General features: G+C 36.2%; 2 protein-coding genes across 2 annotated transcripts; both read right to left on the bottom strand.

The window, feature by feature from the left end:
* Positions 1–6,599: 6,599 nt before the first annotated feature.
* LOC133321197 (uncharacterized) lies at positions 6,600–11,252 on the bottom strand. Its single transcript, XM_061530285.1, has 5 exons — positions 11,043–11,252; positions 9,028–9,228; positions 8,830–8,967; positions 7,208–7,525; positions 6,600–7,136 (listed from the first exon to the last, which is right to left on the bottom strand). The coding sequence occupies exons 1-5, from the start codon at positions 11,250–11,252 to the stop codon at positions 6,600–6,602; spliced, it is 1,404 nt and encodes a 467-aa protein (XP_061386269.1).
* Positions 11,253–16,629: 5,377 nt separating this feature from the next.
* On the bottom strand, positions 16,630–25,446 carry LOC133321196 (protein mahjong). Its single transcript, XM_061530284.1, has 12 exons — positions 25,270–25,446; positions 23,419–23,569; positions 23,022–23,352; positions 22,403–22,947; positions 21,375–21,647; positions 20,712–21,311; positions 19,055–20,647; positions 18,859–18,979; positions 18,418–18,515; positions 17,987–18,352; positions 17,202–17,262; positions 16,630–16,874 (listed from the first exon to the last, which is right to left on the bottom strand). The coding sequence occupies exons 1-12, from the start codon at positions 25,341–25,343 to the stop codon at positions 16,630–16,632; spliced, it is 4,458 nt and encodes a 1,485-aa protein (XP_061386268.1). The 5' UTR covers positions 25,344–25,446.
* Between the last annotated feature and the right edge of the window lie 2,410 nt (positions 25,447–27,856).

The raw sequence follows: 27,856 nt of genomic DNA, 5'->3' as shown, positions 1-27,856 counted from the left end.
TACCTCTCAGTTAGTAGTTTATGTACATATATAATGTAATTATATAAAAAAATGGTAAGGCTCTTGATGTGTGCCAAAGCATTTGATGCATCACATTTGTGTTTCACGTATTCAAAATTCTTTAAAAAAGGATTACATTTTCTTTTGCATATTTGTTTTTGGTGTCACAAACAACTCCTTTCACAACTGCTGTTGTTTTTTTCTTCTTCACACACAACACAACAACAATAATAAACAAAAACAAGTTAGAGTGAAAAGTTTGCAAAACTCAGCAGTTTGTTTTGTTGTCGTCGCCGTATTTTTTTTTCGCCCGCAAATGGAATTCACAAATAAACATGAACGAAATAACTAGAGGAGATATTTTGATTGAAAACCGTTTTCCATATATTTATTTTCTTCTTCTATTACTTGGCTAAAACTCTTCTGCTGTCTCGGAATCCAATCGAATCGACTACTCGTTCGTTCTGTTTGATGGTGAATAGCTGATTTGTCTGTATACGAGCACTCTTTGTCTTGCTCTGTTACGTTGCTAATGCCACACACATGCACACACACAAATGAACGATTTTTCGTGAACGAAGTTGTTTCGTTTTTTCGTATCGCTACAGCCACCGTCACAAAGAAAAGGAAGAAACGAATACTGAACAAACATGTTGATAGGTATGCGTGTGCAAGAGAGAAAGGGAAAATGAAACTGTACAAAGTAGAGGGGAGATGAATAAACAGCTGTTTTTTGTGGTTTGTTGTATAGAGTTGCCATATGGCAGGGTTTTTGAATTAGGTAGACAAGGTTTAAAATAAGTGAATGGCGGGATTTTAACTGAAAATTAAAAATAATTAATTTTTTCATTAATAATAAGCAATTTTAAATGAAATTTAGTAGGTCTACCGCAAAAATATATACATATAAATATTTACTACAATTAGATCGTACACATTTACAATAATAAATACATTCTCTTAAAAGGGAAGAACCATGTTAAAACTTTGAGAGCTCAAAAACAGAATTATATGTAAGACTGTTTTTTTTAATACTGTGATATAGAATCTCCTTTCTAAATTAGAAATTTCTTTGACCTGCATAAGATCGGATTATTTCCTGCATTTCGTTTGCTAATGAAAACATAATGAGCTCTAAAGAGGTCCATTCACGTAAGTAGGAGAACTATAGAAATATGAATAGGTAAGGAAGAGCTTCTTAGAAGTTATAAGTAATTATATAGAGACCTTTATAATTTAGGAAGAGGTCTGTATAGGTCAGGAGGACCTGTAAAGAGGTCTGTATAGGTAAGGAGTAGTTCTATAGTAGGCTGTATAGGTATGGAGGAGACCTATAGAGGTCTGTGTAGGTTGGGAGCAGATCCGTAGAGGCATATTTAGGTATGGTGGAGCCCTATAAAGGTCTGTACAGGTTGGAAGGAGATCTGTAGAGGTCTGTATAGGATATGAGAAGTTCTAAAGAGGTCTGTATAGGTTAGGAGGAGCTCTATAGAGGTCTGTATAGGTATGGATGAGCCATATAGAGGTTTGTATAGGTATGGAGGAGGTCTAAAGAGGTGTGTATCGTTTGGGAGGAGACCTATATAGGTATGTACAGGTTGGGAGGTAATCCATAGAGGTCTATATAGGTTATGAGAAGTTCTATAGAGGTCCGTATAGGTATGGAGGAGCTCTGTAGGCGTCTGTATAGGTATGGAGGAGCTCTATAGAGGTCAATATTGGCATGGAGGAGCCCTATAGAGGTCTTTACATTATGAGAGGAACTCTGTATGGGTAAAGAGGAGCTTCATAGAAGTGTGTATATGTTAGGAGGAGTCCTAAATAGGTATGTATAGGTGGGAGGAGACCTATAGAGGTAAATATAGGTATGGAGGAGCCCTATTGGAGCACGTAGAGGTTGGGAGGAGATCCGTAGAGGTTTGTATAGGTGAAGAGAAGCTCTATAGAGGTCTGTATAGGTAAAGAGAAGCTCTATAAAGGTCTGTATAGGTAAGGAGGAGCACTATAGATGTCTGTATAGATAAGAAGGAGCTCTATTGTTGTCTGTAAAGGTAAGAAGGAGCTCTATTGATGTTTGTAAAGGTAAGAAGGAGCTACATAAAGGTATATATAGGTAAAGAGGATCTCTATGGAGGTCTGTAAAGGTAAGGAGGAGCTCTATAGAGTTCCGTATAGGTTAGGAGGAACTCCACAGACGCCTTTATGGGTGAGGAGGTGCTCTATAGTCGTCTATATAAGTACGGAGGAAGTTCATAAAGGTGTGTATAGGTTAGGTGGAGCTCTATATAGATCTCTATAGGTTAGGGGAATTTTATAGAGGTCTGTATTGGATGGCAGGAGTTCTAAAGAGGTCTGCATAGGTATGAATGAGCTCTATAGAAGATTGTATAGATTAGGGGGATCTCTACAGATGTCTGTATAGGTAAGAAAGAGCTCCATAGAGGTGTGTATAGGTAAGGCAGAGCTCAATAGAGGTCTCTCTAGGTTAAGTGTCGCTTTATAGTTGCCTGTATAACTTAAGAAGAAGCTATCGAAAACCACTCCAAGGACGGTAGAGATACGCCTACCTTCGATGGAAATTTCAAGTTATAAATTGACTTCTCGCGTCCAGGGCGCACTAACGGTGGTTTGTCGGCTATAAGTGTAATTGGGAACCCAACGCTTGTTATCATTTCAAAGTGTGGATTCGTGATGTCGGATATCAGTTCCAAATATTGACCGTATTAAACGATTTTGGAAGGAATTCCTAAAGAAATACTCATTGAGAAATGCACGTCTTTAGAGTAGCCTTACAAAATTTAAAAATGTCCGTCTTTGGAGTAGCATAAAAAATAATTTTAAAAATCCCCGCCTAGGGAGTAGCCTTAAAAATAATTTTAAAAAATCAACGCCTTGGGAGTAGCCTTAAAAAAATAAAAATATCCGCTTTGGAGTATCCTAAATAAATAATTTTAACGCTTGTTATCACTCGAAAGCACGAAATTCGTGATGTCGGATATCAGTTCAGAAACATCGACCATATTGAAAGATTTTGGAAATAATTCGCTGCAAAGCAAAGAAATACTTATTGAGAAATTCGGGTCTTTGGAGTAGAGTTAAAAAATAATTTTAAAAAATCCAAGCCTTAATTATAAAAAATCCAAGCCCAAAAAAATAATTATAAAAAATCCAAGCCCAAAAAAATAATTATAAAAATCCACGCTTTGGGAGTAGATTAAAAAAGATTTTAAAACAGGTGTGATTTGAGAAAATATTTTATATATGGTTCCAAAGTCTCGAAACATTAATCTTCAGTGATCGTACAAAGATTTTTTGCTTCAATAATGAAGTCTAAATCCCAAATCGGAGTAACATTTTACATATACCTTTCTAGGGTTAATGTTGGTAACGTTCACAACATTTAAATTCACGTTACTTGTTCACTAACGCTAACATATCATTGCGAAAACTAATGACAATCAAATGAAAACTGCCATGTAATCGGAGAGAACGTATAAATTTTGTTTTTATTTAAAAATCATTAATAAATTACTTACCATATATAGATTTTATTTGTTTACGATTGCAATATGTGTACTTTTCTATATTTTATTATATTATTTTAATAAATGTTGTATTTAATTAATTTATCTTACATTTAATTCTCTGAAACACACACTCACACACAATTCTCTCTTTTGACAACTTTGAAATTTTCGACGAACATTGATTTTTCACATTTGCATTCAATTTACTTCCAAAATAATTATTATTTTTTACATTTCTTTTTTAATTTTCTTCTATTTCTACTATTTTATCTTTTTATTCTTTCTTTCTTATTTGTTTATCTTAAAAAATCACTGATTTCACCGAAACACAACACGAATTCCTTCCATCATCAAGACCGGGCCGCGTTTGTTTATGTTTTGCATTCCCATTTAAATGGAGAGTTGCCAAGTGTGAATGATTTTCTAATGGGATTTATTCTGACACAGGGTGTTTCACAAATGATACAAATAAATAGAAAACAAAATACCATGACTCCAAGATATAAATATTTTTATTCTACTCTATGGACAGGTCGTAAAATCGGCTACTAGGTTATAAAATGTGCGACAGTCAGAAAAAAATTCTACCGCTACTTTCGGTTACATTTCTGCAATAACTTTTCCTCCTAACTCGTTTCGTTTGAGTCTTTTGCTCTTATACAGTCGCCACAGTCTTGGGTAGTAGGCATAACTCGCTCGCCTTTAGAAACTATATTAAAGAAAAATTCTATAGAGGTTCGAATAGATATCTTTTTAGGATAGCAGGAGTTTAAATAGGCCTTTATAGGTTAGAAGTAGCTCAATGGAGGTAAGTAGGAATATGCAGTAGCTCAATAGAAGTCAGCCTAAATATGTAGGAGCTCAATAGAAGTGTGTATAGGTATCCAGGAGCTCAATAGAGGTATGTATAGGTTAAAAGGGGCTCAATAGAGGTCAGTATAGATATGCAGGAGCTCAATAGAAGTGTATATAGCAGTGTTGGGCAAAATTAAATTGAGAGCAAGTGTGTGCGAGCATAACTGAGAATTAACCATTAAAAACGACTGACGTAAAGAGGTCAGAATGAGATATGTGTTTACAGGAGGCCTCAGTTACGGAATATAGCGTATATGGCCTTAGGTGTATATAGGTATGCAGGAGCTCAATAGAGGTGTGTATAGGTATGCAGGAGCTCAATAGGGGTGTGCAAAGGTAAGCAGGATCTAAATAGAGGTCTGCATAGGTTAAAAGTGGCTCAATAGAGGTCAGTATGGATATTCAGAAGCTCAATAGAGGCCTGTATAAGTTAGAAGTAGCTTAATAGAGGTCAGTATGGTTATGCAAGAGCTCAATAGAGGCGTGTATAAGTTAGAAGTAGCTCAACAGAGGTCAGTATGGATATGCAAGAGCTCAATAGAGGCCTGTATAAGTTAGAAGTAGCTCAATAGAGGTCAGTATGGATATGCAAAAGCTCAATAGAGGTGTGCGTAGGTATGCAGAAGCTCAATAGTGGTCTGTATAGGCTAGAAGTAGCTTAATAGAGGAAGTATGGATATGCAGGAGGTTATTAGAGATGTGTATTGGTATGCAGGAGCTCAATAGAGGTCTGTATAGGTTAAAATACCTCAATAGACGTCAGTATGGATATGCAGTATGGATTAAGATCTGTATGCCCTTATTGAGGTATGTATATGTATGCACTAGCTCAATAGAGTTCAGTATGGATACGCAGGAGCTCAATAGAAGTGTGTATAGGTATGGAGAAGTTCAATAGAGGTTTGTATAGGTTAGCAGGAGCTCAATACAGATCTGAATAGATAATAGATATTTTTATAGAGGTTTATATGGGTATGGACGAGTTCTCGCATAGGTAAGCTAAAGCTCAACATAGGTCTGTATAGGTAAGCAGGAGCGCAATAGAGATCTCTACAGGTGAGCAGAAGCTCAACAGAGGTCTGAATAAGTAAAAAAGGACATTTATAGAGGTTTCTATAGGTAAGGCTGAGCTCTTTAGAGATCCGTATAGATTAGTATGAACTCAACAGAGGCCTGCATAGGTAAGCAGGATCTGAATATAGGTTTGACTAGGTAAAGAGAACCTTACATAGGTTTGCATACGCATCCGTACAGATAAGTAGATAAGCAGGAGCTCAACAGAGATATGTATAGGTTAGCAGGACATCAATAGAGGTCTACATAGTTCAGCAGAAGCCCCAAAGAGGTATTGATAAGTATGCAGAACCTCAATAGAGGTCTGAATACGTAAAGGGAACCTTTTATAGAGGGTTGTATGGGTATGGATGAATTTTATAGAGGTTTATATAGGTCCGTGTAGGTAAGGAGAAGCTCAGTAGATGTCTATATAGGTAATCAAAAGCTCAATAGAGATCTTTATACAGTATACAGGAGTTCAATCGAGGTTTGTATAATGTGGATGAGTTCGTATGCATACATAGGAACTCAATAGAGGTCTGTATCAATAGGTAGAAACTTAATAGAGGTATGTATAGGTAAGCAGGACATCAATAGAGGTCAGCATAGTTTAACAGGAACCCAATAGGGGTCTTGATAGATAATAAGAACCTCAATAGGGGTCTGAATTGGCAAAGAAACCCTTTTATAGAGGATTGGATGGGTATGGATGAGTTCTATAGAGGCCCGCATAGATAAGTAGGAACTCAATAGATGCCTGTATAGGTTAGCAGCTCAATAGACCTTTTTATAGATATGCAGGAGTTCAAAAGAGATTTGTATTGTTATGGATGAGCTCCATACGGGTTCGTATACATACATAGGGACTTAATAGACTTAATAGGTCTGTATAGGTTAGCAGTGACTTAAAAGAGGTATTTATATAATAGCAGGGGCTTATATGTTATGGCTAGAAGTCTTTAAGGTAAAGAGAACTGTTTATAGCTCTGTAGAGGTCCCTATAGCTAGGGAGGAACTCAATAGAGGTCTATATTGGTAAATAAAACAACTAAAATTCGGTTAATTTCTAAAAATTTATATTAGTTCCCAAAAATAAATAACACAATCACATGATTACAATAACTTCTTCTTCGTAATTCGTACATAAAAATTTCCTCTTCTTCATATTCCTGTAAATTTATATCTTCGTCGCTCATCGCGTGAACTATAATGGCGTGCGACCAAATAAACCGTACCCACAAGTAGACCACCCACAATCAATACCACCAAAATAAACCATGGATAGAAACCACTATTCGAATTATTCTCACTCTCCGTATCATCCCGCAGGCCATCCACATTCATTTCATCCTCCTCGAAAAGACCCTCCAGATCCGTAAAATCACCATCGGTATCGTTGTAACCCGCATACAGATCATCATCCGCCTCAGTTAAACGTTCAAAACGTTTACCATCTATCGAATGGATTTGTGGCACTACAATATCATCCTCCTCAGGCATTTCATAGACCGGTTCGGTACCTTCGATACGCATAAAGGTGACATTGCCGTTCTGCATTTCTCTGTAGAATCGCTTGACACCATAACCGAAATATTCGTAGATGTCGGCAGAGAATTCCTGACGATCCTCCGCCCATTGACCAATGATGTCGACGCGGACCTTGGTCTTCGGTTCCATTTTACGACCAAAATAGGCTTTCTGAAAATGGAAAGGAGAAACTTATTAAAAATTGCCCAGGGCTATTTTTCTAGTTCTCTTTCAAATGTTACCTCTTTAACATCCATACCTCCAATGCCCTTGTCATCGATCTTCAGCACGGCATTTTTATTTTCGAACAACAATGGCAATTTCCGCATACCATTTTTATAAATGGAACTAAGATTCAGTTCCACCTTCTCCACATATTCATAATTGAAATTGCCATAGATTTGTTTCCGCTCCCGACTGGGATTTTTTAGGTAGGTACGGCCCAGCAGTGTTTTATAACTGATCGTGGAATTAACCCAAGGCATAAACGTCACATTGCGTAGCTCATACATCAGGGGTTTGATTTCGACAAGAACATTAATACTGGACTCAAGACCATACTGAAAAATAAATAAAAAATTACGCGGGTTAATTAAATCCGTATTCTTCGAACTGCTCAATGGAGGGCTGCAGAGGTCTACATAGTTACGGAGAAGCCGTATAGAGGCTCTTATAGGTATAGAGGAGCCCTATAGAGGCTGCTATAAGCATAGATGAGCCCTATAGAGGCTCCTATAGGCATAAAGGAGCCCTATAGAGGCTCCTATAGGTATAGGGGAGCCCTATAGAGACTCCTATAGGTATAGATGAACCCTATAGAGGTTCCTATAGGTACAGAGGAACCCTATATATTTCCTATAGGTATAGATGAGCCCTATAGAGGCTCCTATAGGTATACTGGACCCCTATTGAGGCTTTTATAGATTTAAATGATCCCTATAGAGGCTCCTATATGTGTAAAGGAGCCCTATAGAGGCTCCTATAGGTTTAGGGGAGCCCTATAGAGACTCCTATAGGTATATATGATCTCCTATAGGTATAGAAGAGCCCAATAGCGGCTCATATAGGTATAGAAGAGTCCTATAGAGGCTCCTATAGGTATAGAACCGCCAAAGACAGGTCCGTATAGGTACGTAGAAGGTCAATAGAAGTATGTATGGGTAAAGGGAAGACCCTTATATCTAAGGAGGAAGACTAAAGACGTCCGTATAGGTAAGAAAAAGCTCTGTATAGATAAGGAGTACAGCTGTAGAGGTCTGTATAGGTAAGAAAGAGCTCTTTAGAAGTCTATTGAAATATGTTCAAGTTATTTAAAGCTCTATAGAGGTCTGTATAGGTAAGGAGGAGTTCTATAGAAGTCTGTATAGGTAATTTAAAACTATATAAAGGTCTATGGAGGTGAGTAGGAGGTCTTTAGAGATCTGTATAGGTAAGAGTGAGCTCTATAGAGGTCTATGTAGCTGAGGAAGAGTTCTACTGGGGTCTGAATAGGTTAGGAGGGGGCTCTAAAGAGGTCTGTATAGGTGAGGAGGAGATCTGTAGAGGTCTGCATAAGTTGGGAGGAGCTCTACAGAGGTCTATATAGGTAAGTTGAAGCTCTATAAAGGTCTGTATGGTGAGGAGGGACCCTATAGAGGTCTTTATATTCAAATAGGTGTTCTATAGAGGTCTGTGTAGGTAAGAAGGAAATCTATTAAAGTCTGTATGGGTAAGGTTGTGGTCGGTCTAGGTGAGGAGGAGCTCTATAGAAGTATGCATAGGTAAGGAAGAATTCTATAAAAATTAGCACATGTAAAGAGGAACTCTAAAGGGATCTGTAAAAATGTTTTTGCCTTCGGGAAAATAGTTATTGCCTTCTACTTACAAAATTATCTTCAAATATCATCACCACGCAGGTGAATAAATTATCCGGTATTTTCTCGACCAAATCGGAATGACGAAAATGACACAGTTCCGTTTTTTCACGGGAAACATCTGTGGCCTTGGCCATATAATTTAAACGCTGTAAAAGAAAATCCTGATTAATCACAATGCATTATTAGTTTAATATCTCTCGAAGTACCTCCTTTGGGTTCAATTCCTGAGCATAATACGTCTGCATCATTTCATAGGGTATCCATGCCAGTAGGGGATTCTTTTCACCCTTACATATTTCGTGATATGTTCCACGGCCAATCAAATCGCCATTATAGAATTTCAAAAAATAGAAGGCATCCTTGTGCGAACTGCCATGATCCTTGCACATTGTATTGCGGAAGCTTTCCTAGGTTGGAGGAGAGAGAGAGAAAAAAATAATTTCAATTATTCAAGGAAAATGCACACATGTCAAATGAAGACCACTTAATCGCGTTAATGTAAACTTCGACATTGGCATTGATCCGCCTATTTTAGCATCTGACACATGAAAAACAAATGTAAACATTTAACTGTCATCGATGTGATTGAATCATTCAATTCATACCATTTATGGGCGTAACAACATTGCCAGACACTTTAATGGACATATTTGGTTCGCATAGAGGTTAATTACCGATCTCAGGTGATTAATAAAGTTATATTAGGAAAATGTTGTTGTTATTTTAATAACAACACTTTTCTTTGCAGCATGAAAAATATGTTGTCTTGAGGATTATTTCCCCGTGCTTTATATGAGTTAGAAGGAGTTCTATAGAGGCCTCTATAGGTAAGAACAAGTTATATCGAGGAAGCTTTAGGAATGGAGGAGGTCTCTACAGGTGAGGAAAAATTATATAGAGGTCGGTAAAGCTAAGGGGGATCTTTATAGAGGCCTGCAAAGGTGAGTAGGGGCTCTTTGGAGGGCTGAATAGGTTTGGACGAACATAATATATGTCTGTATAGTTTGGGAGGAACTTTCTAGAGGCATGTATAGGAAAGGTATGTATAGGTTAAGAATAGCTTTATAGAGGTATGTATATATATCGAGGAAGCTTTAGGTATGGAGGAGGTCTGTAGAGGTCTCTACAGGCTATGAAAAACTATATAGAGGTCTGTATAAATTACGAGGAGGCTTTTAGAAGTCTATATAGGTAAGAAAGAGTTCTATAGTGGTATGTATAGGTTAGGAAGGGTTCTACAAAGGTCTGTAAAGGTAAGGAGGAGTTGTAAAGAGGTTTGTATGGGTTAGGAGGAGCTCTATAAAGCACTATATCGGTTAAGAGGAGCTCTGTAGAGGTATGTTCAGGGAAGCTCTATATCATTATGTATAGGGAAGGAGTTCTGCAGGGGACTGTAAAGGTTAGAATTAACACTTTGGAGGTGTGTGTAGGTTAGGAGGAGTTCTATAAAGGTCTGTATAGGTTAGGAGGAGCTCTATAGAGGTCTGTATAGGTTAGGAGGAGTTCTTTAGATGTCTGTATATATAAGAAGGAGCTCCATAGAGGTCGGAATATGTAAGCAGGAGTAGTATAGACGAGGAGTAGTTCTATAGATGTCTGTATAGGTAAGTGGGAGCTTTGTAGAGGTTTGAATATGTATGGAGAAGCTCTATAAAGATGTAAGGTGGAGCTATAAACAGGTTCGTATATATGATTATGTGATGTGTAGAGGTTCGTATAGGGACTTATGTTTTCTATTGGGGTCCCTATAAGTTGTAGAAGTCCTATAGAGGTCTACATATTTTAGGATGATGCCTGTATAGGTAAGTAGGAGCTCTAGAGAGTTATGTATAGGTAAGGAGGGGATCTATAGTGGTATCTATAGGCAAGGAGGAGGTATATATAGAGGTCTGCATAGGTAAGGAGAAGCTTTTTAGAGGTATGTAAAGATTAGTAGGAGTCCTATAGAGGTCTATATAGGTTAGGAGGAGTTCTATAGAGGTGTGTAGAGGTGAGCAGAAGCTCTATAGGGGTATGCTTAGGTAAGGTGGAACCCTATAGAGATCTGTATAGGTAGGGAGGAGTTATAAACAGGTTCGTATATGTGATTATGTGATCTGTAGAGGTTTGTATAGCAACTTATGCGTGCTATAGTTGTCCATATATGTTGCAAGCAGGTCGTATGAGTATTCGATTTTTTTTTTCTGTTATGAACTTAATTTCTCATATCCAAAAATAATACCTTTTCCAGTGATGTCAATAGCGTTGCCACAATTTCACATGACTTATTGTGTCCCTCGGGACTTTTATGCTTTTCAATATCGGCCAATAGCATCGGTTCTGTTCGGAGGCAAAATTTGGTATTTTCTTCAAATAATTTGGCCTCGGCGATATTTCCGAAAACACTTAGCACAAAAACAAAAAATATACAATTGCCATAGTTCGGAAACATTTTGCCAATCCAATCGATACTGATAATTCGAAATACCGTTTATCCGTTAGATAAAAATTATGAACGCGTCACAGATTACGTTCTCGCGATTAAAGAGGTTTTTAAATTCGTATAAAAATATTTATTTATCGTCTAAAGCGTTTCGTGGTTTATTAACAACTGAAAATAATTTTCATTTTACGATTAAGTTTTGAGTTTAATTGGGAATTCATTAAAACAAAAACAAACAGAAAAAATAGCAGCAACAATAACAGAAAAGAAAATGTTCTGACCACACACACACTGACTCACATTGAGGATAGCCATTCAGGTGACAGTTTTTTTCGATTTGTTTTTCTTTTTTTTACAAAATCCGAACATGCGAAAACATTGTCGTAGCTCTTCATGGTGCGGTCAGTGTCACTTTTTTCGTGGAGTGGAGATTTGAATTTTTTGTTGTTGTTTTGTGTGTGGTTTTCGTTGTTGTTGTTATTTTTTCCAGATGCAATGTCAAAATTCTGTTTTTGGTCATTATTTGTGGAACAGGTTTCGGCTAGAATTTAGTTGTTAGTTTTGTTGCTCATCGTTGGGTGTAGGAGTGGGGATTTTGAAAGTTCGCGTTTTGCGGAATTTCTAAATGCCCAATATGGGATTTTTTTTCCTGAAATAACTGGAGAAGAGGTCATTTACCTCTGAAATGGCAAAGGGAGGATTATATTTATATGCATTAAGGTTAGGAGAATATTTATAGAGGCCCCTATAGTTCGGTGTATATAAGAATATGGCCTACAGAGAACTGTGTGGAAAATTTCAAGCGCTATAGGACTCCGTACCGGAATCCAGGAGGTGAAGAGCTATATAGTAGAGGTTTATATGGCTAAGGAAGGACTCTATTTAGGTCCGTATAGGTTAGGAGGATATTTGTAGAGGACTATATAGGTTAGGAGCAACTCTATAGATGACTGTATAGTTGATAAGGAACTCTATACATGTCTGTATAGGATAAAAAGAGCCCTATGGAGGTCTGTATATGTTAGGAGGAGCTGCATAGAGGACTGTATAAGTTAGGAGAAACTCTATAGAGGACTGTATAGGTTTGGAGGACGTCGATACAAGTATGTATAGGTTAAAAGAAGCTTTATAGAGTTTTGTGTAGGCTATAGAGTTTTGTGTAGGCTATTAGGAGCCCTATGGAGGTCTGTATAGGTTAGAAGGACCTCCATAGAGGTCTATATAGGTAAGGATGAGGTCCATACAGGTCTCTATAGGTAAGGAGGAGCTTCATAGAGATTTATGTAGGTAAACAAATTTTTTGGAGGCCATTATAGGTTAATAGGAGCTATATAGAGGTATGTATAGGTTAAAAGGACATATATAGAGGTTTGTACAGGTCAGGAGGAGCTCCATAGAGGTCTGTACAGGTTAGTATGAGATTTATAAATTTATGTACAGGTTAGGAGAAGACCTTCTGTGGCCTGTATAGGTGAAGAGGAGCTCTATAATGGTCTGTATAGGTTAGTACGAGCTGTTTTGAAGTAAGTATAGGTTAGGAGAAGCTCTATTAGGTAAGATGCAGTTTATTGGAAGTATGTATGGGTAATATCGACCTCAGTAGAGTTCGATATAAGTAAGAAAGGCCCGAAAGATGTCTGTTTAGGCAAGGATAACCTCTGTAGAGGTAATTCAGTGTTAAAATAAGCGATATCAAGCGCGATTATAGGTACAGAGGTCTGTATTTTTAAGGAGGTGGTCTCTAAAGGTAAAGTGGAGGTCTGTATAGGTAGGAAAGATCTGTTCGAAGGTAGATAAAGGCTCAATAGAGGTCTGCAAAGGTAAGCACTGAGGCTTGCAATGGTAATGAGGATCCCAAAATAGATCTGCATATGTACAGATGAGTTCTATAGAGGTCTGTGCAACCAGAGAGAACTCTGCAGATGTTTGAACATCTTACTGATATGTTTTACAGACATCCGTATAGGTAATAAGGAGGATCATAGAGGTTATCATAGTTAAGGATAAGCCCCTACTCTGCAGCTACTGGAAATGCTATTGAAATGATCTACAGAGGTCCGAATAGATTATAATGAGGATGATGAAGGTTCCTATAAGTAAGGTTAAGTTCTAAATAGCTCAATAGAGGATTGCGAAGGTTAAGAGAAGCTCAATTTTGATCTAAATATGTAAAGACGAGCTCTATTGTGGTCTGTAAAGGTACGGAGGAATTCCAAAGAGTCTGCATATGCAGGGAAGTAGCTTAATATGAGTCTGAACATGATTTAAAGATGTTCGAACATGTGGGAAAACAATGCAGCTGCCGGACATGTTATTAATATGGTCTCTGAGGTCCCTACAGGTAATGAGGAGGGTAATCGAGGTTATTATAGGTAGAGATAGGTTCAAAATAGTTTAAGAAATTGACTAGATGTTCGGGAATGTAATCAGAATTGTAACGAAATGTTAAGTGGAAGCTTCAAAGAGGCACGTATAGCCAATCAGTAGTTCATTGAAAGTCGTTAAGGTCATAATGAGCATTGTAAAGGTTCGTTTAGGTCAGGACAAAATCTAAATAGATACGGATGAAGTAAATATTGATCAATATAGGTAACAAGGAGACCCATAGAGATTTAAATAGGAATGGAGAAGTTCAAATTATTTGCCAAAAATTGAGTAAGTGATAAAAAAATGCCGGGATAATTTTTTTCAAAATCCCAAATTTTTTTCTTTTTCCAATTGGCATCTCTATTGTTTTACTACATTAACGACTTTATTAGCTAGCTAAGCATTTCTTTGATTTATTTTCAATTTTTTTTTTCGAAAGTTTGGAAAATTTTATTTGAAGCTTTGCAAAAAATCTGAACGCTTCGTATTATTGTCTATTTAATCTCAATGATTTGTTGTTGTCTACTGCTTTAGATAAGATAAATTTGATTAAAATTCTTTAATGGTTAGAGAAGAATAAACTACTAGTTGTCTATCCCTAGTTAATATGGATATTTTTGTACGAGTGTCATATATTATCGGGAGGGCATTGAAATCGAATATTCGTAAATAAAAATACAGAAAATAAACAACCAAGAGCAACAATATTATAAATTAGCAATTAATTTGAATATTTCTTGTTTTCAATTCTATATTTGGAATTAATGAATGGATGAATGGGTGGATATAAGAATGTATGTAAAATATATCGGAAGTTCGAGGCATTGAAAATAAAAACATGAGAACATTTTCTTAAAAGTAGGAACTTGTCAGAATTGGAAAATTAAAAAAAAAATACAAAATCAAAAAAAAAAAAAATACAAAATTAAAAAAAAATAAAAAATAAAAAAATATAAAATTTAAATATTACAAAACTAAAAAAATACAAAATTAAAAAAAAATACAAAATTAAAAAAAAATACAAAATAAAAAAAAACAAAATTAAAAAAATACAAAATTAAAAAAAAATACAAAATAAAAAAAAACAAAATTAAAAAAAAATACAAAATTAAAAAAAAATACAAAATTAAAAAAAAAATACAAAATTAAAAAAAAAAATACAAAATTAAAAAAAAAATACAAAACTAAAAAAATACAAAATTAAAAAAATACAAATTAAGCGAAACGGAAAAATATTTTTGAAAATAAAATCAATTTTTTGAAATTTTTTGGCGTTTTTTGTACCCTGACCTAACCTAAATAAAAATTAAAAAAATATAAAATTTAAAAATTACAAAACTAAAAAAATACAAAATTAAAAAAAATACAAAATTAAAAAAAAATACAAAATTAAAAAAATACAAAATTAAAAAAATACAAAACTAAAAAAATACAAAATTAAAAAAAAATACAAAACTAAAAAAATACAAAATTAAAAAATACAAATTAAACGAAACGAAAAAATATTTTTGAAAATAAAATCAATTTTTTGAAAATTTTTTTTTTTTTACAAGTTTGGCGTTTTGTGTACCCTGACCTAACCTAAAAAAATAAAACATGTTTTTTCCTTTGAAACAGATTTCTTTTTTTATTATTATATTAAATACAGTTCATTTATGTTCGGTTTTTTGTTTTTTTTTTTTTTTTTATAAAAAATGCAAGTAAATTGTTATACAATTTCTTATAATTTTTTTGTTTTTTATATATATTTTTTCATATAGATATACCTATTAAATTAGTTAATTAATTACATACAATTATACATACGATTGGTAATTGATATTGAGTTTTGTTTAGATTTTGTTAGACAAAATATCATTTGAAAATTTTAATTTTTTGGAAAAAAAATAATCTATAATTGAAGGGGTTTGTGGGTAGAATAATTATATGCTGAAATTATTGTAGAAAAATCAATGGAACAAAAAATTGTATTTTTTTGTAATTAAATTTTTTGTAAAAAAAATTTAAAAGAAAAAAAATTTTTTTTTTTTTCAAAAAAAAAATATTATTTTTTCCTTTAATTTTTTTTTTGCAAAAAAATATATAATTAAACTTTTAAAAAAAAATAAATTTTTTGCAAAACAAAAATATTTTTTTAAATTATTTTTTCAGAAAATTATTTTTTATTTTATTCTTTTGAATTTGTATTTTTTTCTTTTTGTAATTTTTGTTTTTAGAAAAAAAATTTAGAAAATTATTATAATTTTTTTTCTTTTTGAAAAAAATAATATTTTTTTATTTTAGTTTTTATAATTTGGGAAAAAAATACCTACAAATTTTTTTTGAAGAAACAAATTATTAAAAAAAAAAATGTTCTTCGAAAAATTTTTGGTAAATAAAAAAATAAATAATAATTTTTATTATTTATTTTTTTATGTTTTTTTTTTTTTTTTTTTTTGAAATGTAAAAAAAATTACGAAAATTAAAAAATAATAATTTCTTTCCAAAAAAGTGTATATATATTTAACAAAGAATTTCTTTTTTAATGCATTACAAATAACATTAGAATTAATAAACATCTAGCTATATAACTTATATATTAGGTTAAGATTAAAATGAAAAAGCAAAAAAAAAACTAAAGAAATTTGTGAACAGAAAGGATAATCGCGATGGATAATCGATTTTTTTTAAATTTGTCTGTAGTCGAGTCGAGCGGGAAAACAAGAAAATCATCACCCCACACACACCGACAATTTTCTTGGCTTAAGAAAATTCAAGGCAGTTAGGCGCAAAGGGCTATGTATCGATTCAATTTTGAGGCCTCTAAAAATTTTTAATATAAAAAAAAGTTGGCTGGCGGCAGGAACACAGTTCTCGAGCGAGAAAGAGACCATATACACAAGGAAACTGAAGGAGACTCTGCAAGGCGGCTTACACAATTTTTTTGTTTGTTTGCTTGCGATGTACAGACATACAGGCGATTGATGATGGGGGGTAGCGAGCGAACACCACATTTGATTGTGTGATAAAATGAAAACAACTAAGCAAATAAACGGAAATGATGTGGAAGATCATCATCCTCCATGATGTCCATCCAACCATCATCGTCGTCATCATCATCGCCATCGTCGTCATCATCATCATCACTATCGTCGTCGTCATCGTCATCATCATCGTCGTCGTCATCATCATCATCCTGGTCATCGTCATCGTCATCACCATCAGCATCATCATTGTTGCCACGGCGTCTACGGCCAGGACGCTCATCAGGAATAATATCAAACACTGGAAATCATTTGAAAAAATTATTAGATTTAAAACAAAATTTTTAATTTAAAAAAATTAATATTTTTCTTTTAAAAATGATATATATTTTTTTAATTTAAAAAAATATATTTTTTTAATTTAAAAAAGATAAATTTTTTTAATTTAAAAAAGATATATTTTTTTAATTTAAAAAAAATATATATTTTTTAATTTAAAAAAAAAATATTTTTTTAATTTTTAAAAAATATATATTTTTTAAATATTTAAAAATATATTTTTTTATATTTTGTTTATATATTTTTAAAATAATTTTTTAAAAATACAACTTTATCAAACCAAACCTACCATTGTTTGAGTCATCACTATCGGAATTGTCCTCATCGGACTCACACTCCTCTTCATCTTCCTACAAGCAAAGACAATAAATTTATTGCAATATCTTCCAAATCAAACAAATCATCATTGAGACCATTATTAAGATTATTGCCCGGTGCTGCTGCCACTGCTGCGCCGTTGCCACCACGACCGCTGCCGCCGCCATTATCATTGCCCGCTGCCGCCGGTGCAGCGGGCTCTAATGCTGCGGCTGCTGCGCCAGCTGCTGCCGCTGCTGGTACTGGTAAAGCCCGTAGGCCAGCGTTATTGCCATGATTGTTGTTGGCACGATTTTGCTGTGAATGCGCAGGATGGTGGTGATGATGATGATGCGTGTGGTTATGGTTGTGATTGCGTGGCTGCAACAACAAGGGTCGTCGTGGTGAATTATAATCCATCATATTGCGATTACGTAGTATACCAACAATATCCGCCGCTATAGCCAATCCTCCAGCTGGAGCTGCTCCGGCACCACCACCACCACTGCCACCTCCGCCGCCTCCTCCACCAGCATTAGCATCGTTAACGCCGCCAGCAGCCCTGGGGCGCGGCACAGCATGACCACCGACGCCGCCATTGCCACTGGCAGCCGTCGTTGCAAATAGGCTAAACGAACCACCCGTACCCTCCCTGGCAATAGCCCGTCCCATATCGCCGCTTGTCCCGAAATTCTCATGCAAACGTGACAAGTTGCGCAACATGGCCGTACCATTACCATTGGGCGATGAATTATCTACACTCTCAATATCACACACCTCTTCGTCCTGTTCGGTTTTCTTCATGCCGACACAGTAGATTTTCACAAATGTTTCCGGTTTCGATTCGTACGATGGTTGATCCTCCACCAATGCAATCAGGCTGCCATTTCCGCTGACACTTAAATCGAACAGGCTGCGCTTGGCATCAATCGTTGCTATCGAGCTATAATCATAGGCATCCAGCACCTTAAAGCTTGTATCATAACTTGTTGTATCATCGAAATCGGAACGATTTTCCATTTCCAAACGGATGCCGTACATCACGTGTAGGGGGGAGAATTTGATGAGACATTGATCCAACACTGGGACAGTTTGTAACAGATGGAATGTTCGCAAGTCCCATACTTCGGTATTGGAAATAATCTGTAAGGGAAAACACACAAGAGATTAAAATGACAGCACTGTGATATGCCTTATTGTACTCTTACCTCTAAACCATTTGGATGGAAGACACCTGATAAGGATTGATTTAATTTATCAAATTTGTGGATTTCTTTGCCGGATCGAACATCCCATAGGACACCACCTAGGAAAAGGAAATAAAAAAAACAGAGATAGGATGGATTAAGAAAATAAACTTAAGAATGAACAGATCAAATCCAAAGTGATACCCATTTACGGGGAGCTATGGGAGCTCTATCTAAATCTGAACCGATTTTCACGAATCTTCACGTACGTCATTCTAGGCCTAATTCAGTACGCTATGCCAAATTTCGTGGAAATCGAAATATATTTAGGGACTTTGGCGCACCATTTTCCTTAAATCGGACGAAAATATATATGGTAGCTATATCTAAATCTGAACCGATTTTCACGAAACTTAACACACATCATTCCAAACTTAATTCAATACGCCTTATTCAACTTACTTGACAAAACCAGTTCATCGGTGGGACAGAATGTGGCACGATTCTTTGTATACTGATTACCCAAAGTAGGTGTAAAGGTGGATATCTTTTGGCCCGTGCCAATATCATATATAGTACAGGCCTGCAATAAAGAAAATATTGAAATTCAAACCATTAATAAAAAAACATTTTTAAAAAAATACATTTCCCCACTCACATCTGACAGAGTACCAATAACTTTATCCTGAGATAATTTACTAAATTCACAATAGAACTCATCGACAAATTCAATTTTCGATACAAAATCATTATCCTTGACAGCCCACAGGACACTCAAGGGGCTGCGCCATGAAACCGATGTCAATACCAAATCTCCGGTGCGATTCGATAGTATAGAATCGATGATATAACTATGACAACGTGCCGAAAACAATTCTGTGCCATGATTCATATTATAGACCTTGGCATCACCCTGATGCGTACCAGCCAGAAGGATATCTGAATTGGGTACAATGTGACATGAAGAAAATATCACATCATTATAGTCATTGGAACGTATTGTCTTCCAAGGGGCAAAATGTGAATGGATAAAACGACGATTTAATCTTCTTGTATTGTAACCATCCTGTGCTCTGGCATAGCGTGTTGCCACATTTAAATTATCACCCAATATACGATTTGGTTTCGGGTCGGGACATTTGTGTGGTGTTAGCAAATCAAATTGTGGACATGTTGTCATGGGATTGTTGCAGAGGGCATGTTGATTTGTCAAATATTCCGTGACAATTGTGCTGAGGGTAATGTTGTTGGAGAACTGAGGCGGTGAACTGATATCCATCATCAAACTACTACTGGGGTCAACTACGGATATTTGTTTTTGTAAAGATTTTGCTGATGAAGCGACATTGTTGATGTTTGTGGCTGCTGTTGAGGTTAAATTGGGTGCTACCTTTTCAGTCTTTTTAACCAATTTAATGGGTGTGACGGTGCTCATTGTTTGATCTTCGGAAAAGCTATCATTTAGACTATCCGTGCCACAATTCGTTACGGAGGAGGAGGACGAGGTAATGCAATTTGTTGGTGTATTAGTGTTTGCATTGTTTGTAGAGTTCGGCGTCGCCGTGGTTGTGGCACTGTTAATGGCCTGATTAACATCCTGCATTCTTGATCGCAGACGATTCCGTGCAATTGAACTGGTGGGCATAACCTTATAATCGAATGGCGATTGATGAAAACTTTTCATTGTTGTCGATGGCAGTTGAATATTGGCCTCCTTTTGTAACATGGCTGCCGTCTGCGTGAGGCCCTTGGATTCCAGGTGATCGTAAATCAATTGATAGAGTTGATGTTCATTATATTGTATCTTGGTTTGGGCAATAACATTGGCCTTATGAATATTTGCCAGCGAAGGGTCCAATTGATGACTAAAAGGCTTGGCCTTGCCTGAAACTTGTTCCAACAACTCAAGGGCATACTTCTGGAATATAACATGTTCGGCACGTTTCTCTTGGAGGATGGGATCGCGCATTAGGGTTTGTATTTGGCCACTGGCAAAGAGTGGTAATTTGCCAATAATTTGCTTGACTCGTTCCCATCTTGCCAGGCCGGCCAAGGCACGACAGGCCATGCCGCGGATACAATCGGCATCTGTGATAGGGGTTTTAATTTGCATGAGAGAAAGTAGTACAATTATGCCGTTATTGGAACACACCGATTCCCACACCTTTTCCACTAATTCTTCGCTATATTTGTTGTTGTGTTTGGCCTTCTTGGAGGAGCCGAAACATTTAATCAAAGTGTTGGGTTCTTTCTGTAAATTAAAAAAATAAAAAAGTAAAAAATAAGTAAAAAAAGTAGTTATGCTATTAACTCACCCTTGCTATTGGCGAACACACACAATTACACAACACAGCCAATGCGGACTTTTGTACATCTGCATCAGGTACAATATCACCAGCTGCTGCACCCAATATCGAATAAATACCCGATGTTGTAACAATGGCTGGCAACTCCAATATATCACAATATGTGGCATAGACCCTAGGTATAACACAACATATCGACAGAACATCCAATGCTGAACGTACCGTTTCCGAACGTCCACTATTATTCCAATCATAGGAGAAGGCAATAATTTTCAATAGGAGAGTTATACCACCTAATTTTAGCAATTGGTCGACGGGTGCCCAATGCGCTCGCACCGATGTATTCTCTTGTAGATTACGTATTTGTTCATTAATCTGTTCCATTGTGGTCTTGGTGGCCTTGGTGATATTACGATTAAATTCACTGGACACAGGGAATTGTTGACACATAAAATTATTGTATTTATAGAAGAGATGGGATTCCATATAACGTTTAAGGGCCACGCAGACGTGGCGTACTATTTGGCGTGAGGCACATTCCACATCTTCGTTGAGTTCATTATTGTCATCGTCATTATTGGAAGGATTCAAGATTTTCAAAACGGATATCTGAAAGGAAAAATTGAAAATTAGTCGCATATCCAATAGAAAAATGATCTCGCCGATACTCACCACATTGTATAGCTTCCGGAGGCCATCCTGGGCATCAAACTCCTCGAGCATAACCTTAAATTGAAAACTCAATCCGAAAAACATGGTGGCATGACATTTTCCCGAATCATAAGAATGTCCCAATATCCATAGAGCATAGCGCACCAAATCTGTGATAATATATTTGGGCATTGTACAAATACGTTCCATGGCATCTTCGGAATAGGCTAAGTAGTATAGGGTGATGGAAACTCCTGTGGCAGCTATACTGGGACGAGGGACTCTCAAGAGGCGCTGGAAAGACACATTAAATTTACAATAAAATTGTTGAATAAAAAAGTAAAAAAAAAATCGGACGCGATCGACTATATGATACCCTACACCACTATGGGTATATAGAAGAGGGGATAATGAAATCCCTATTCATTTTAAGTTCAAATTTAACTGACTATTCAAAATTTCGTCGCATTCGGATAAACGAAGGGCCTTTGGGGCCAAATTTTGATGAAATCGGGCGAACAGACATAGGGGAGCTATAATTAAATGTAAGCCGATCTCTACAAAACTTAATAGACACCAATCTAGAACTAATACAGTATGCTGCGCAAAATTTCGTTGCACTCGGACCAACATTGAGTCTTAGGGGCCCAATTTTATGAAATCGGACGAAGTTGTTTATGTGAGCTATATCTAAATTGGAACCCATTTTAATCAAACTTGACACACGTCATTCTAAACTCAATTAGGTACTCTGTGCAAAATTTCGTGGCTATCGGACCAGTATTGAATCTTTGAACCGATTTCAACAAAATTTACACACATCATTCCAGACTATATTCGATACACTGTATAAAATTTCATCACAATCAGACAAGTATGGGGTATTCGCTGTACAATTTACATAAACTCGTTCGGAAATATACATGGGAGCTATATTTGAATCTTAGACGAGTTTTACCAATTTTAATGGGGTTTGTCCTTACGCCAAATAAATGAGCTGTGCCAAATTTCATATCAGTCGGATGTTATTTTTTTATTTTTTCACTCACCTCCAATCCACCATGTGTTATAAAATCCAATGCAAACTTCTTGTGACACAGCAGCGATGCCAAATATTTCAACGCCTCAAAGGCCAAACATGTATCACGACGATCCAAATTTTCAATATATCCAAAAATCAACTGCATTGCATTGTGTTCGAATATTAAACCCAAAAACTCCTGATACTCTCCCATAGTGGTGAGATAACGTAATATTAACATTTGACTTGTCTCAGCCGATGGTGGATGTATGGGTATATACATTTTCTTATAATAACGACCACCACTACCGGTGGGGAAAGCATCACGACTATTCTCCAGCAGGGTAGATAGGTTCGATGAATTTACAAATGTGTCCAAGGCGCTGCTATTCTGTACACGACCACTTGCCGTACTATCATCTAAACGTTGTGGTGATTGTGGTGCCGAACCGGCCATCCATGATGGTAGGATACGTTCTACCCCAAGTGTTGAATTATTCAGACCCGCTTCACTATCAATCGAGTTATTGATGGATTCATTTGCATTATTTGTGGTTGATGGTTGAAGTATTGCTGAAATGGTAGAAAATATATTTGGGGATTAATGAAGGATATTTAAAAACATATTTCAAAAAAATCTCTCTTACTTTTGTGTATCGCCTGTAGCATATGTAAACGTTTTATCATTTTCGGCACCAGACGGGTATTAATTTCCCTAAAGGTCACAGCAATATCAGTAACTTCCATAGCAGCAGCCAATAAACCAGTGGCATAACTTTGCAACGGTTCAATACTATCCTCAGCCCAGCCATAGATGCGATTTATTAAATTATCAAATTCAACTTGAAACACCGCCGAAGTCTCCAAACCTGGCATTATCACCAATATCAAACGCAATGCCAATATATTCAATTCTAAGGAACTTTTTTGTACATTTTGACGGGTAAAATAATTATCACGCAGATAGTCATTGACAAGCTGCAAGGCAAAAAGTATTTTAATTAGAAAAAAAAACTCAATATTCTTAAAATTGGTTGGACATACCTTCTTCATAAAATTATCTTTGCGAAATAATAGTTTTAGTAGGAAACCAAATTGACAGCTGGGATCTGTACGATATGGATGGCGTTCATCGAACGGATCGGGATCTTTGCGCATATAGATTTCTTTTTCCTTTTCGAAAATTTCAGCCAATCTGAAATGGAAAAGGGAAAAATAATTATATTTAAATACGGAGGATTAAAAGGAGGATATCCATATATTTTTGTATGCTTCGATTTTTTAGAACTATTTTTTCAATATTTTTGTAGGTGTGGATGGTTTAACAATATTTTTTGTAGGCATAGATTTAAAAAATAATTTTTTAGGCGTGGATTATTTAAAAATAAATTTTATAAGCGTAGATTAAAAAAAAACAGTAAGGAAAGTAGTAAAGTCAAGACGGGGCCCACTATATGATACTATAGGAAATCATTTACCTTAAATCGGACGAAAATATATATGGGAGCTACATCTAAATCTCAACCGATTTTCACGAAATTCGACACACATCGCTCTATACTTAATTAAGTAGGCTACGCTAAATTTCGTGCAAATCGAATGATGTATAGGGACTTTGGTGTACTACTTCCCTAAAATCGGACGAAAATATATATGGGAGCTATATCTAAATCTGAACCGATTTTCACGAAACTTCACATCACTCTAGTCTTAATTTAGTAAACGAAAGATATACAGGTACTGTGGTGCACCATTTACATTAAATCGGACGAAAATATATATGGGAGCTAAATCCAAATCTGAACCGATTTTCAGGAAACTTAACACACATCATTCTAGACCTAATTCATCACGCTGAGCCAGATTTCGTTCAAATCAAAAGATATTAAGGGCTCTTGGTACGCCATTTACCTTAAATCGGACGAAAATATATATGGGAGATATATCTAAATCTGAACCGATTTTCCCGAAACTCACCACTCATAATTTTATCCTCAATTCAGTACGATATGCCAAATTTCGTACAAATCGAGAGGTATATAGGGACTTTGGTACACCATTTACGATTATTTAACACATATCACGAAATTTAACACATATCATTTCACATATTTCGTGCAAATCGAAAGATATATAGGGACTGTGGTGCACCATTTACCTAAAATCAGACGAAAATACATATGGGAGCTATATCTATAATCTGAACCGATTTTTCCAAACTTCAATAGGGTTCGTCCTTGAGCCAAATAAATGAGCTGTGCCAAATTTCATCCAATTCGAATCAAAAATGCGACCTGTACTTTGTTTACAATTTAACATGGACAGATGGACGGACGGAGAGGACAGGAGGCGTAGATTTTTTAAAAATATTTTTTAGGGTCTGCCTATAGTCGTGGATTTTTTAAAAATATTCTTTAGAGTCTGCCTATAGGCGTGGATTTTTTAAAAATTATTTTTAGAGACAATTATAATTTCTGTTCATGTGAAAGAAAAAATCTTGCCCTTCATTATCAGATAAGCCCTTGGGTCATTATCATATTGGATTTGGTGTGAGGTATCGCTAAGGTTGTAGATAACACGGCCCAAAAATCTATTTTAAAATATTATTGAATTCCAATGAACTTCCACATTCATGACCACCACCCCCAACCCTTTGCCTATGCTAATCATTTATTTGTTGTTGTGTTTTTCATACGACCACCTTTGTCTCTATAATGATTAGGGGGGCCATACGTCATCATCAAATGGTGCCTTAAAGAAATTGAAAAAAATCATACCAATACAAGCAATTAATTATGTGCCAACCAGCTCGCACTCACACCAACTCACCCATGTCGAACTGACTGCTGATAATTTCACAAAACTATTAAATAATGCAAAAAAATAATAACTTACCTTTTCAATATCGGCACTGGATCAAAACCCGATTGGGTATGTTTAGATTCCCAAAATTGTAATACTTGTGGCATATCTTTTTCCTCCAAATTGGGTTCAGATTCTTCGAAGCCATAGAATGGTTCAGCGGCAGGAGCATTATCATCAGCATTGTCGGCATCTGAATCATTGCCGCCACCGGCACCATTGGCAGGTTGTTGCTCTTCCTCAGCTTCACCACCATTAACAGCAGCATGTGGTTCATGATCTACTTCCATATTTTCATGGGCCTGTTGATCTTCTCCACCATTTACCATCGAGAGTTCTTGCTCCTGTCCTACTGTATTATTTTGTTGTGCTGGCTGTTGCGATTCACTACTGGCTGGCTGTACATTATTTTCCTCCTCTGTGTTATTGTTTTCATTTGCCAGACGATGCTGTTGTTGTTGCTGCTGTTGTTGATCACCCTCTCCACCACCTTCGGCCACCTCTTGTGATGGCAATTCCATAGTATTGTTTGTCATATTTTTTTGTTGTTGTTACCGCAGCCCCCGACACTAGCTTGCCTTTCGTAGCTGCCTTCTTTTAGCCACAGGCCAGTTGCCACTCACTTTCGTTTTTTTTTCTTCACTAATGTGAGCAGGGAAGGGATACTCTTTCTGCTTTTAGCACACCACAATTAAAACACAACGCGTATTCGTTTCTAACCTAACACTCAACACTATCGAAAAAAATTCCACTACTGTCGGACTTCCTTCGCAATGTTGCCTAAACTGAACGCACATGCAGCAAAGTTAATCCTGTCTTTTCTGTTTTTTGGAACACTTCTTCCTGTACTTTTATCTTTGCTACGATTGCTTTTGCTTTCTCACTCAACACGTTTTGTCGTCGTTGATTCGATTCTTCTTTTCTTTTTTTTTCGCACTGTTTCGAGAAATTCTTTTCTTTTTGTTTGACTTTTGCAAATTCAATTCTTCTCCGTTTGGCGTTTTGAAATTGTTATCACTCTTTTGTTGTTACAACAATTTAATACGCGTAACGTTTTTTCTTTAATTTCGTTTGTTTTATATCCTTTTTAATCCTTCGATAAGGATATTTTAATTTATTTGCAAAAATAATTCTAACAAATTCCGCTTCTTCGTTTGCTCGTTTGCTTTTGCACGCTTGTGCCAGTCAAAGCTTTCAACGTGATGAATTGTGAGTGATGCCTTTGGTGCCTAACTCTAATTAAAAACGTTCCATTCGCTATAAATGGGGGAGAAGACAAAAATGGCCGATAAAGAACTAACCCAAAGCGCAAAATGGAAAATTTACGAATGCGATGTAATGGAGACCGCTTAACAAGAGCGCATTGTTGAGAAAGAGACATGGAGAGAATTGCCGATTAGGGCTACCGCAAGTCAGCAAGGCGGTTGACTGTTTTCGCAATCTCATGAAATTAAATAGGGATCGTTAGGCGACCAATTGACTAAACCATGATTCAATAATAAGGTGATGTATCACAACAAAAACCTTTGTTTTTGTCTCGACCTTCTGTCAAAATTTTTCATATAAGATTTCACATGGTTGGCAACATTGCACATCAAATGCAAGTAGAAATTACCCACTTTGACAGTTAATCGAGACATCAGCTGCGCTAAATGGACTACCTATTTATTGTGCCATGGACTAAACATTGCACAACAGGGAAGCCAAGGCAGATTTAATAACGCACAGGTATTGGGACAATTAACTGTCCAAAATGAGATAACAACAAACAAAAACCTGAATTATAAAAAACGTGGATTTTTTTAATATTTTCAAGGCTTCTAAAATGCGAAATTTATTTAAAGTATATTTTTCTCGGATTTTGTTGGGCATATTGCGGACACTTAGGTTTGGTGGGTGCGGATCCTCTTATCTTATTATTTCATAGTTTCATAGATGTGCTCAGTAGAAACCGAACCCATCCTGAACCGAAATTCAATTTTCCCTCCCTCCATCTTCGTTACTAGGAGTAAAGGTGGCAACAGTCCAACTCGAGTCAGTGAGGCTGGGATTCTGCAGCGCCAACATTTTCAGCAGGAGTTCTTTGTCCATCGAAGTTGTGGGAACCCAGGCTGTGAGAATCAGTCTGGATATCAGATAAGGAGACCTCAGCAAGGATGACCCAGAGTGCGCCAAACAGAGTGCGTCAACAGTTCTCACAAGGAAATCTTTCGATTTGCTCTTCAAGCAGTTTATTACTTTATGCATCTCTAATCGTACTTACCATAACGATTAAATTTGTCGATGATTGCCACTTGAAGATCATCATCATCAGCTACCGCGGTCGGTCTGTCGTATGGCTTTTTCTGTCTTTGACCAGAAGTTTGAAGTTTGCCTTTCCACAGGAGGTTGATGCCTTCTCTGTACTAGGTTTCTTCTCCGCAGTTTCTTGCTGAACGACAGCTGCATACGATGTAGATGGGTCAGTCAGACGTGAAGTCATCGTCTTTTTGGGTGAAGGCTGTGGACATTCTGATTAGAGAATGCGCATCACAGATTTGTTCTGAGGGACAAATTCGCAAATTCGCTCTACGAATTCGCGAAGATAAGATACAGAACGTTTATAGTGCTTCGTATCGTA

The sequence above is a fragment of the Musca vetustissima genome, unplaced genomic scaffold (genome assembly GCF_032173495.1).
Source record: "Musca vetustissima isolate MV318-11 ecotype Yass unplaced genomic scaffold, APGP_CSIRO_Mvet_v1 utg5396, whole genome shotgun sequence".
Classification (NCBI taxonomy): Eukaryota; Metazoa; Arthropoda; class Insecta; order Diptera; family Muscidae; genus Musca; species Musca vetustissima.
The sequence above is the reverse complement of the archived record's forward strand: the minus strand, read 5'-3'. Positions and strand labels throughout refer to the sequence as shown.